This window comes from Epinephelus fuscoguttatus, linkage group LG9 (assembly GCF_011397635.1).
Source record: "Epinephelus fuscoguttatus linkage group LG9, E.fuscoguttatus.final_Chr_v1".
Lineage (NCBI taxonomy): Eukaryota > Metazoa > Chordata > Actinopteri > Perciformes > Serranidae > Epinephelus > Epinephelus fuscoguttatus.
Window position 1 is genome coordinate 27,058,843 of NC_064760.1, and position 13,354 is coordinate 27,072,196.

At 38.4% G+C, this 13,354-nt stretch overlaps 2 protein-coding genes across 2 annotated transcripts; one reads left to right on the forward strand and one right to left on the reverse strand.

Annotated features, from left to right (window-relative positions):
- Nucleotides 1-108: 108 nt before the first annotated feature.
- On the reverse strand, nt 109-4,195 carry atp5po (ATP synthase peripheral stalk subunit OSCP). Its single transcript, XM_049586825.1, has 7 exons — nt 4,085-4,195; nt 3,752-3,802; nt 3,551-3,661; nt 3,135-3,264; nt 1,999-2,111; nt 467-553; nt 109-376 (listed from the first exon to the last, which is right to left on the reverse strand). Exons 1-7 carry the CDS (start codon nt 4,109-4,111, stop codon nt 266-268), a joined length of 630 nt encoding a protein of 209 aa, XP_049442782.1. The 5' UTR covers nt 4,112-4,195; the 3' UTR covers nt 109-265.
- Nucleotides 4,196-8,421: 4,226 nt separating this feature from the next.
- Nucleotides 8,422-12,389, forward strand: LOC125895058 (serine/threonine-protein phosphatase 2A catalytic subunit alpha isoform-like). The gene is made up of 7 exons (XM_049586824.1): nt 8,422-8,934; nt 9,405-9,614; nt 9,769-9,942; nt 10,026-10,115; nt 11,078-11,239; nt 11,369-11,487; nt 11,626-12,389. The coding sequence occupies exons 1-7, from the start codon at nt 8,833-8,835 to the stop codon at nt 11,696-11,698; spliced, it is 930 nt and encodes a 309-aa protein (XP_049442781.1). The 5' UTR covers nt 8,422-8,832; the 3' UTR covers nt 11,699-12,389.
- The last annotated feature ends 965 nt before the right edge of the window (nt 12,390-13,354 follow it).

Genomic DNA, 13,354 nt, shown 5'->3' on the forward strand with positions numbered 1-13,354 from the left:
CAATTACAAACTGAACCATGTATCAATATCATTATTACTGGTCATTGACAGGAAATATGAGCATGCAGGTGCCACAGTGACAACAACAATGATGACAAAAGGTCATACTCCATTTTTTGTAGGTTTTATTAACATCCATAAGAACTTAAGTAAAGACACGGGGTTTCTGGAGCAACTGCAGTGCTAGGACAGATAGCAATATACATTTATCAGCGTTTCCCCCGATGGTCGTCTCCGATCTTCTGCAAAATTAAGTCCACAGGACTTAAGTTTCCCTGATGAGCTTGGTCAGCTTCTGAATCTTTGTTTTGGTGGACATGTCCACGTATTTGTCTCCGATACTGACGATCATGCCACCCAGGATTGAAGGGTCCGACTGGGAAGAGGAGACATCAGTTGAAAATACTTTTCACCACCTGCAAGACGTTCATTTGTATGTTTCTGGGATCATGCATTAATACCATACCTTTGTTTCCAGCTTGATGCTTTCACCCTTCTGAAGAAAGCCCTTGAGAGCTACTTTCAGGTCAGCAAGATTAGCTTCATCCAAAGGCTAAAATGGATAAATATTGATTGGTTAATTGTGCAAAATATCTAAGGTAAAAATACACAAAAGGGATTGTTTGTATTGATTGTATTTGAGGTGGCCAGGTTAAGTGTAGGAGATGCAACAAGAATGTGCCGTAACATATATGCAGTGGAAACATCTTACAGTGAACGAGCCTGTCCGTGTCAAACTGATCGCTGTAAGATAATGATTATAACAATTTAAAAGTTTTTCTCATGCAGATTATCATCTACTTGACATTTTTATATTTATTGCTTAAGTATGAATTAATGAAACTAGCTGGAAGCAGACGGGTTACCACGAGGCAAAGTATCATGGTCAAAGTAAAAAAATAAAAATAAAAATAAATCCCTGTTGTAATTTATGAAAAGACCGAACATGAAAACTGCCTCTGGATACGTGGACAATATTTCTTTAATCTGATTGAAGTAATTCATATTAGAGATGCGGCTGAGCTCTTTACATGGACCCTAAATTAAGTTATCTGTCAAGATGTGCATGTACATGCCCTAAAGCATTTAATCAAAACATATATATAAGTGGTTCCACCTGCTGTGAAGTGTCTAATCTGCTGAAAATATAACAGCAGGGGAAGTTTTTTTTCAAACCTTATAGAGAGAATTCATTTTATTTAATACATAATGTGCAGGAGCAGAAGTGGTTCCCCGTTAATGTAGTTTAGTAGTAAGTAATGTAGGTCTAACCAAGGCTGCATTCTATAGGTACAAATGACAAATGTTCCCTAAACACCTCACATGCACAATATTGGTAGATGTTAGAATTTATTGATGTTCCTTAAATGTCTCATATGCACACTACAAAAGGGGATCATGTCCAGTGACTTCACGCTGCAACATGCACCAATGTTATGTAAGGCTACTGTTTCAAAATCAAAGAATACTTTTATAAATCAAAGCACTCATATATGAACATAGCACTAGCAGTGCATTAAATATTTTGAAAAATTTATTAAGAATTCTCTGTTAAAATGCGCAAAGGGAGGCACATGTGCAGCGCATGGACCAGTTACATTGCCTTATGTTACCCCCAAAATTTGCAAACATGCGCAGTAGGAGTTTATTCTAACCAGAGAGAAACAATCAGATCAAGAGTTTACATCTGTATTAGGTGCTACTATTTTCCCATTGAACGGATTAACCTGATTGAAAATTTCTTACTATCAGGCCAGTGTCTTCCGACTGAGATGGTTATATAAGGCATTTTTCTGATTGGGCTATTATTCTGATTGGGCTATTATTCTGATTATTAGTGGAATATCTGGGTCCATGTTATTGCACCTAATGAAACAGACTACTTAGTATTTGAAGTGAATTGTTTAAACAGCATTTGCATGGGAATGATTCTGTCTGCAGCTTTTTGCTTCACATAAGCAGTTTCCACTGTATAACGTATGTCCACCTATTTTATACCTGAGCAGTGGTGACGGAGCAGACGACCTCTCCACGTTGCGCACTCATCATCTTCCCGAAGGCAGTGATAACGTCACCAGTTAGAGGAAGACGACCATTGTCAGCCAAAACATCTGCAAAACAAAAAGCAGGATACAGGTAAGCGAGACTCATTACCTTTGTTTCTCGGCATTACCAACTCACAAAATGAGTAAACATCACTTATATTGTATCACATCAGTTCAGAAATACATTGTTTCTGATTTCATCCAACTGTTCCTGCAGCGTTATTCCTGTTATGCTCAAAGGTTGATTTAAACCATGATCAATATCAATGTAGCAGTCCTTTGAGGACTGAACCATAGGGCTTGTGGACTGATGCTAGTGTGGGAAACACATTATGGAGCTTACAAGTGGCCTACTGAAAAGCCATTATATCTATATCATTTGTGTTTTAGCACTTTTTCCACACAAATACAGTTCTCTCGCTTAATTTCCACATTTCATATTTGTGACGACAAATGTTCCAAAACAAAACAAACAAAATTAACAAACAAGAAAATCCTTCCACAGATTGAAAGTCTGCAGAATGACTTGAATATATATGATATGTATGGTGCTAGTGTAGTCACAAAGTCTTTGACCTCTACGGAGGTCACAGGGAGAAACACATTAGAAAGACAATGAAGACAATAGGAGCTGCTGTTGACTTAAAAAAGACAGTCAAGATAAAAAAAAAAAAAAAATCTAAATAAAAATTTGTTTCTTAATGAGACAGTACAAACTGTTTTTTAAACCATGTAACTTCAGAAAACACAACACCAAGAGAAAAGGGTTTGTCTATATCATTTTACCCAAGCCTGTATTACATATCAATTTGGCAACAACCATGACAAATATATGTGTGTTCCAGGTGAGAAAACCCAAGTTACTGTATTTAAAGTTTGAGGGAATTTAAAGATATCGCATGTCCAAGTGTACCTCTAAGAATAAATAAAACGGAAAAATGTGAAATAAAAAGTAGCAAAGTATACAACATGTTCTTTAATTGGACTTCTTTGTAGTACAAAAATTAAGTATTTGTATCCTATCTGCTGTGAGCTGGTGGACTCCTAATGCCATGCTAAAATGCACAGCAGCAATCAGTGTTCACTCACTGATGAGGTTGACAATGATGGGTGAAACCTTGGCCTTTGCAAGAGCATCATGGAAAGTCTTCTGCTTGAGGCTGCGCTTTATGTGAGGATTCATGACAATACTGGACATTTTGGGATCCTTGATCATGGCCTGCAGAACAAGATGGCACACAGCAAAAGGCAACTGAATGTATGTAGTGGAAGAAAGGTCGGCTGTGTTGAAACAGCATGGAAATTTGCAAAATTTTGACAACGATCAGATTCTTATCAAATGATTTATTCCTCAGATATACCACATATTTATTAACATTTTTTATTTTAACAGTGTAAATGAATTACCAACAATAATATTTTCATAGGGGGAGAAACACTACTTGTATCATCCACTGACCTTTACATAATTATACTGCAATTAGGGGTTACAATTTTTGACTTACAGATAATTTTCCAAGCTCCTGCTCCACTTGGTCCAGTTTGTTCTGCTTGCTAGCAGCTGAGAACAGAGCAGTGGCATAGCGGCCCTCCACTCCATAGACCTGGATGGGAGGCTGTAAGGATATAAACACAGATTAAACAAACTGCTAACACTATTCCTACTAGATGAGCGGTAATGCTCCATGCAGTGTCACGTTATTCACCTTAATCAGTTTCGCCGCAGGTCTGGCCACAGACGTGCTGAGCTGGCGGACCTAGGATAGAAAAATTGCACAATGTCATCACAGAGAAACCAAAACTTGAGCTTAATAACTTTTGGCACGCGTTGTACCATTTACGTTGAAGACAGCTAGCTGGTAGGCTAACATGTTAGCAGTCATTCAAGTGCAACGCCTCGTGTGCATTTGCTGGACATTTAGCGTTATATCCTGGTCTCCAGATGGAGAACAATGTTAAAATATGTTTTTGAGGTACATATAATTCCGTCAACCCTATCATAAAATGATTAAAAGCACCAAAATCATTGAATGTCTTACCTGCTGTCCTAGCATGAGTGCTGCCATTTTCTCCTACAGCTGTCTAGAGTAGAACAACTGACTGCGCATGTGCACTTGAGAGGAAGCTGTCTCGTTGTGGGTAATGTAGTCTTTTCTGTGTGGCGCATTCTGATAGGAGGGGGAAAGGCTTTCTAATGAACAACCACACATTTCTAAATATGTTTTAATTTCTTTCTAAATTCATCCACTCAAGTGAAAAGAAATGTTACATATGATTTTTAAGCTCATATATCATAGCATACAGCCTACTGGTTGTTTATTCTGACCTATAGAAACAGGGCTCAACACTAATTTTCAAAAGAGGTTGCCAGGCTGACAGCCAGTAAATAGCTTTTGGTTGCCAATACTGAAAACATGTCACTAGGGCTGGGCAATACATGATATCATATTGATGTCGTGATATAAGACAAAAATCATCTTAGCTTTTGAATATCATATCGTACGTGTTGTCTTTCCTGGTTTTAAATGCTGAATTGCAGTAAAATTAACTAATTTTCTGTATTTGTTAGACTATTCTAGCTGTTCAATTATTTGCCTTTACCTACTTAGCCATTATATCCACATTACTGAAGATTATTTTCCAAAAATCTCATTGTGTAATGATTTTTTTTTTTTTTTGAAAGCGTGAACCCTACTATATTGTCACAATATCGATATCCAGGTATTTTGTCAAAATATCATGACATTCAATTTTCTTCATATTGCCCACTTTGTCACTTAAGGCCTGTATTTTGACTTGGTCTTATTAAGACTATGCAGTTATGCATCAGCTTAATAATGGAAATGTGACATGAAAGCATGTATAAAGCTTTATTACAGTAATTAAACAATTTTGTTTTGTCGTTTGTGTTTTATTTGATACTTTACAGAATTTGAATCTTAAGTGTGACTTGATTTGCCTCGCCACTGACTCTTAAATAGATGCCTGTGCGCCACAGACTCAGGTAGCCTACCTCATGTTTTCCACTGAGATAAGTCATCAAATTGTCTGAATACTGGCACGTGTCTGTTTTTGTATTGTATGTTTGTGGAGATAATAATGGACATCCAAAAAATGTTTTCAACAAGTGCTGAATTTTGTAAGTTTAAATAACTACTTAGACTGGTTACAAGATATCAACCATTTTTGCATCAGTGTTCACACAATTTAAATAATTTTAATAAAAGAGAAAATGAGAGAAAATACCCAGTTAGATTACAGTTACTGATCCAAGTGTTTGTGATCACAAAGTGGTTGCATCTGAACATGTTCTACTCTGTAAACAGCTTAAATGTAGAACATTCATTCTGCTGCTTTGCATCTTTACACCATACGGCAATGCCATCTTTTGATTTATGGCCATTTTTCAGGTTTATTGCTGAGTTTAAAACATTTGCTATAACAGTAATAAAAAAGTAATCAAGTATATTAAGTTAGCTGGGGTGAAGTCAGGTCATTTTTGACACTTTTTGGTAGATTACAAAGAAAACCACTTAAAACCCTGAAAACTACCTTGAGCGTTACTTTTAGAACTTGTTATGATTCTCTGCTATATATCTATAGCAACAATGTGTCGCTAGGTAAAAATGATTTAGACCTTCAAACAAATCAAGAACCCCTGTCTTGCTGCAATGACATGTTCAGGTACAATGGGACAGTAAGTAAGGTAACATGAGGCAATCATGTTTGTTTGCTTTTTATATGCTTAAATCTGTTTATCACTTCAGTCATCAATTTATTAACTCTTTAATGTAACCTGTGGCCATTCATTGAAAAAGACTGTCAGAATTTTCTGTCATGCAATTCTTCAGCTCCCTGTCTCCTTGGTGCCATGTTGTCTACAATGGGTGTGCTTGTGTGTGTGTGTGTGTGTGTGTGTGTGTGTGTGTGTGTGTGTGTGTGTGTGTAAGAAGTATGGCTAATTCTGGACTGTTGTGGCTGACATGGACTCACATCATCATCTTAATATCTTAAATCTTAATATTTCTATGTAACAATAGAAAAAAATGTCCGTAATATGACAGGGTGACACACAGTAGCATAAGTCATTTTTTATGGCACATGGTAACCTGAAACATGTTGGTTAGAATAGATAGAAAAACGTCCCACTTTAGCCATATATTGGTCCCATTTCACCTGAAAACATTAAGTACGAATCAAAACCCTTTCTCATAAAAAGTAACATGTATTGTGAAAATATTTTGATTTTAAGTAAAAAATTTAACAGCATGCAACGTCCTACAACCACTCGTGATGTTATACTCTTATTGTTTTAGCTGCAGTGCTCCTATTACCTGTGAGAGGGGCATTTTTAAATGGGTGTATTTTGTATTTATTTTACCCCCCACAAGTGGATTTGGAAGGCATGTTTTTTTTTTTTTTTTTACAAATCTGCCAAAATTGCACCATTTATCACAGCCACAAACTGTAAAAACAGAAACTATGAATGGATTTTCAAATGTCTGATGGAATTTGGACACATCATGTGTGACAAATGCCTTCATCATAAGAAAAAAAACAAACAAAACATAACTGCATCTGAGCTTAGTGACATCTCATCACCTTGATTCTATGTCTCCTTAAAAGAAAATTAAAATCTAATTAAAAATTTGGCCAAAAATAAAACCTTTGCACCAACTGACCAGCATACACGATGAAAGTGAGAGACAGAGGCTTTTTTTTAATGCCAGGATTTCGTCCTCAACTTTTAACTTTTAGACATCTAATGCCAGGTACACACTACACCATATCAGGCCAATTATAGCCCGACACAGCGTTGTGTGGTGTTGGCTCGGATAGTAAACGACAACGAGTGTCGTACGCGATAATCCATTGTTTCATCTTGTGTAGTGTGTCACAGTAGACGATGACCGATGCCACGTCTGGGACGCCTCACGACCACGATGTTCCAACAAGTCTAGCATGTTTGATTTTCTTTTTGTCGTTCACAACTGCTGCTGTCACAGCTGTCACTTTGACCAATAGGAACACAGAGCGGTCTGCTGGTATAGACAACTGTACGACAACAGCCCAGCCTTTTAGATATTTCCTGTAGGGATGTTACCACACAGAGTAAAAAGGGAAAAATTATGGTGTCAAACAGCAGAGGCACTTTAGCAACCTAGTGAGTACTGCCATTAGCAACAAGCTAGCAAACAATGTCACTTCTTTATAATGGAGACAGACATAAAGTAATACAATGAAAAAATAGTGGCTTTTACTTACCACATTTGAAACAGACTACATCATAAACAGGCCATTTGCCTTGATAAAGTTAATGCATCTCGCAGTCATTTCAAACTCAACACTTTCTGTATTGGTTTCAAATTAAAAGACCCGTTCAACTTCAGTTGAGAGGATCCCTTCATTTTCTAAAAAGGTTTTTATTGTGAAGCATTTGCAGAAACTTGGGTGTGGAGGATTCAGCGATTTGCATAGTTTGCATGCTGCACTTCAAATGTAGCTCCACCCATCTTATGGCACTTTTTGCATTACTACAACAACATTTCGGCTGGCACATGAACAGACACAGTGACTGAAATAATAGTAATAGTAATAAAAATAGCACAAGAATAACGTTATGACATCACACACGTCGTGAAAGACGACGGGGAATGATTGGTGTGGACCATCGTGAAGTTTGTCACGTCCGTTGGCCAAGTCACGGCATGATTTTATGACTCCACAATCGTGTAATCTGACATAGTGACCGTCAAAACGGACAGAAGTGTCACCATAAGGGTACATTTAAAAATATACAATAATTTATGGTAAGCTAGAAGAAGGGTCATCCATTTTCTGCCCGTCACTCAGGGATGCTTAAGGAAAAATACTTGTAGTTTCCGGTGAATCAAAAAAAACAATAAAAAAAAAAGTTACACCTCCTCTGATAAGTAGTGAACAGTCCTTAAATTACGTAGCTAATTAGCTACCTAGCTTACTAGCTCTGACTTCACAGCTAAGCTCATGGTTTTCCATGAGAACTGAAACTGCAGCCAACCACCTGTCACAAATTGTAAATAGACTAAACAAAATTGTATCAGAAATTACACCTCTATTATTTATTAAGCGAGCTACGGTTAATAAAACCGTAATAATATTTCAGGTGGTAGCTAGCTAACCTGTGAATATGATGTAGTTTTAATGACGCTGTTGAACCGTTGGTCCTGACTTTCGTGCTTCCCTCCAGCAGAAGGCAGATCAACCGGCAATTTCACTTTTTAAATAACCGACACACAAAATACTCAAAAGCAGCAAGCATAAAGTAAGAAAATAAAGACAAACCAAATATGTTTAACTCGTTAGGACAGATAAATGAGAGGTGTGTTAAGATCCGGCTGGAGGGGCTCACCAGGGATGCGATGACGTAAATATGATTTGTTGCTCAGCCTCGCTGTGGACCAGAGTTGGCAGGGTTGGGTCTTCATTTCTCTCAGCTAGTCTTACAGTATTTACAATACTAATAGCTGACAGTGTGAGAATAGTAGTTTAACACGGAGAGGAGCATTATTTCTGTATCATGTGAGCTGAACACTTTGGTCCCCACCAAACTGCAGGGACGCAGGGCAGTTGACGCATTCGTTTTCGCGGAGCACACACTCACACGCGCGCGCTCGCACATACACACACGAGCTGCGAATGACCAGGGAGCTTGCTAGGACGTAGCATAGCCGGGACATCAAAACGTGAGAGGTTTTCCTGAGAGATTTCAAAGCTGGTCGGCTCGCTAGCTGACGGCAAACCAGGCATGGACGACAAGTCATTCACCAAGGAGTTGGACGGATGGATTGAACAACTGAACGAGTGCAAACAGCTGAGTGAGAATCAGGTCAAAGTCCTGTGTGAAAAGGTAAGGTTTGCGCAGCAAGGCAGGCGAGCTATTAATACCTGTCAGTAGCTTTGTGCCGTGTTAGCGGACCGTTAGCTGTGACATCTCCTGAATCTTTGGGCTTGGAGGAAGTATTGCTTGGACTAACGTCAGCTAATGCATGTGGCCTTGCTGTGGAGCACACCATTTGGCTGCAGCTGCATGCAGTACATTGCTAAGGGAAGCAACTCGCCAAGAAGATGGAGGAGGATGCCTGCAAATATGTTTTCCCTAGCTACGCCCACTCCTGGTACCTCTTCCTCACTGGAGTGCACTGGCAATACTACAGCAAACTATAATTATCTGATGTGTCCTTCACAATCTGAAAAATAATGATTAGTCAGTGTGTCAGGATATTAACAAGATTTGTGTGAAACACATGACCATTGTGCACCATGCTCTGTTACCTGTTAACCAGCATCATCCTCTCTTTTCCTGGTCCTCCATTTAAGGCCAAGGAGATCCTGACAAAGGAGTCCAATGTGCAGGAGGTGAGATGTCCGGTGACAGTCTGCGGAGATGTCCATGGTCAGTTTCATGACCTAATGGAGCTGTTTAAGATCGGGGGGAAGTCTCCAGACACTAACTACCTCTTCATGGGAGACTATGTGGACAGAGGCTACTATTCTGTGGAGACAGTTACTCTCCTGGTTTCTCTTAAGGTCAGCAAAAAGACACTTTGCCTGTGACACTATGACATATATATATTAGAAACAAGGCGGCCACAACTTGGATATGCATTTGGAGTTAAGACAAGGATCGTGTTTATGGCAGATTATTCTTGCATTTTGCTCATACACACATTTTTCTTTGCAGGTAAGGTTCCGTGAGCGAATCACGATCCTCCGAGGGAACCACGAGAGCAGACAGATCACACAAGTGTATGGCTTCTATGACGAGTGCTTAAGGAAATATGGAAATGCCAATGTTTGGAAGTACTTCACAGATCTGTTTGACTATCTGCCCCTCACTGCGCTGGTAGATAACCAGGTAAGGCTGTGTATTCAGATGTAGGATGTGACACAAAGCACAGATACAGGGACTCATCATCTATTTTCTCTTTCCTCTGTAAGATTTTCTGCCTCCATGGAGGACTGTCCCCTTCAATAGACACACTGGAACACATCAGAGCGCTGGATCGCTTGCAGGAGGTTCCTCATGAGGTAAACTCAGTCCATGTAAATTCTACACATTTGACAAACTTTTCTTGAAGGCCCTTTTACATTATGGATTATTCTGTAATTTATTGTTATAACATATCCATGCTACAACATTTACATTAAGGAGGATGATGGTGCCTACGGCTGCAATGATGCTTGTATGATTTTTACATCATAATCTGATACACATGCATGTTCATCAGATTTTGTTATTAAATTCAGAGCTGAAATGTATAGCCACAGAAACAGGGTATGAACAGGCTTTAAAATGTCCTAAATTCCATTTCAGTATTAGGCCTTAAAAGTCATTAAGTGGACTTATAATTTAATTACTGGGGTCTTAATTTCAACATAAAGATTTTATTATATTCAATGGATTTATTTTTGCCAAATTAGTCAAGTTCTCCTGTATCAGAATGAACACTTGACACACTATCTATTAATAAGCCTAATACCCCTTACCTGTTAGGAAATGCTTATTTTATAATAACCCTGCGCATGTTGTACTTGTTGTATTTACCTGTACAGAGAAATGGCTACAATGCCATGTGGAAAAAAGTTATGGCTAGATTTATTACATCTATCTATCAAGCTAAGCTTGATGTTTAATTTTTCTGCTGATTTGAATATAAAAAAAGGAGTATTTGTCTAAAAATTGGTCTTAAATTGAAATTGTCTTGAAAATGTAATAAAGCACCAAATGTATATCTCAAACACCTGTAGTCTCCCTGAGAAAATTAATCAGCAACAGTTTTAATAATCATTTAATTATTTGTATGTTTTTCTGGGTTTATTTGTCACAATTTTCAGACAATTTAAAGATTAAGCAGTGACTTATTAATTAATAATTGTGATATTTCTTAGTAGTAGCCCTCATAAAAGTCTTAAACGTATACACATTAGATAGATTTTGTGTTTGCATGTACAATGGACTGAACAACACTAATATTTCCTCCGTGTTTCAGGGTCCAATGTGTGACTTGTTATGGTCAGACCCAGATGACCGTGGTGGCTGGGGCATCTCACCCCGTGGTGCTGGTTACACCTTCGGGCAGGACATTTCTGAGACCTTCAACCACGCAAACGGCCTAACTTTGGTTTCAAGAGCCCACCAGCTGGTGATGGAGGTACTTAAACTTTTGTTTATCTGCTGAAAGTAATTCCATTTTGTTTAAATTTGAGACACTGCAGATGTAGCTTGGCAATACTTGTTATGAATTTCAAATAGGTAACATGCAAGTAATCTCTTGATCTAGGGTTATAATTGGTGCCACGACCGCAACGTAGTGACGATCTTCAGTGCGCCAAACTATTGTTATCGTTGTGGAAACCAGGCAGCAATCATGGAACTTGATGACACATTGAAATACTCCTTGTAAGTACATTTTTGTGACATAAATGTGTCTGTTTTTTTTTTTTTTTAAGAGGGACTTTTGGCACTTTCTTAATGAATCATTGATGATAAATCTAAAAATGTGAGTTGACGAGGCGCTTTGCTCGTTGTTTTCTTTAGCCTACAGTTCGACCCTGCACCACGCAGAGGGGAGCCCCATGTGACGCGGCGTACGCCAGACTACTTCCTGTAAAGATCCCTGTAGAGGATGGCAAGCGGCTACACAGAGAAAAGAAGCATTCATAACCCTATGGACCAAAAAAAAATGTGTGCCATAATCACAATGAAATGGAAACTATCACATCTAGCTAAAGACCACCATCCTTTCAACTTTTTCCTCTCTGTGCATGATGTTTTTATTGCTAGACATGACTGCTACTATGAACAATACCGTCACAATACCTGCTGGTTTGTCAGGAAACATGAATGCTGAGAATAACAACTAAATGTAAGTAATCTTTGTGTTAGGGTGTTAATGATGACCAGAGTGTTTCCATGTACAGTATGTAAGCTGCATCTTTCACTTGGCATGGCCTCAAATCAAAGGTTGCAGTAACTATAACGTGACTCTTTCTTTTTTGTAACGGAAGCGCAACAGTTTATTTTGTGAAGTGAGATGATAGGGTTAGACGTCGGAAATGAATATGTTCTCTTTGCACTTTTGTATTTGATTTTTATCACATGGCACTGACAGACGATGTTCTTTTTTATACCCTGTTATAGTGTAAGTAGCTCTTATTCTGCTCTGCTGTCTCTTATGGGAGTCGATGTAATTCATTTAAGTAGGCATTATTGGTACAAATGACATCAGTTGTAAAAAAAAATAACTTAATGTTTTGCAGCCACAGCTATACGAAATAAAGACTGAAGTTGCTTCGTCATTACTTTAGGCACAGTTTGTGGCATTAGTCCCTTTCACCAGTCACCACTAGATGGAAACAGACACACAAAAACTGCTTATGATCAATTCTGACAGAATAATCAACATGGTGATTATCAGGGTTGCTGTAAATGTGCAGGAATTATGGTACTTTAATTTACTGTTATGTATATATTTTTGACTATTATGTTTCATTTTATTACAGGTGTGTCCAAGGGTGGATGATTGAAAGGGCATACCAGGCACAGGCCCAGGGGCCCAAAGTGTCGGCTGCAAATTGTCACTTGAACTAACACTTACTAACCAGGAAGAGACTCAAAAAGACAACAAAGAGATGCAAAAGAACTGCGAAGAGACAGAAAACAACCAAAAAAGACACAAAATTACTATGAAGGGACACAAAATAACTACAAATGAGGGCGGAAACAACCAAAAGGACACACAAATTTACATTAAAAACGACATCAAAGAGACACAAAATGACCAATCTAAGACACAAAATAACTATAAAACGGGGTAAAGCAACAAAAAATAGGCACAAAACCACAGCAAAACCCCATGAAATTACAACAAAAAGCCTCCAAAGACCCACAAAATAGACATAAAATGACCAAAAAAACAAAAACACAAAAAAGTATCTAAAAGGGCTACAAAGGGACAAAATGACCAAAAGCAACACAAAATCACTATGAAGGGACATAAATTAGCTACAAAAGGAGCAAAACAAGGGGCGTCGGTGGCTTAGTGGTAGAGCAGGCGCTCCATGTACAAGGCTGTTGCCGCTGTGGCCCGGGCTTGACTCCAGCCTGTGGAGGAGGCCACAAAATGACCAAAAAGACATACCAATAAAGTACACACACAAAATAAAGACACAAACGAAGAAACAAACAAAACTACCCCAAAAGGCTACAAGATGACGACAAGGAGACACAAAACGACCAAAAAAGACATAAAATGACCATGAAGGGA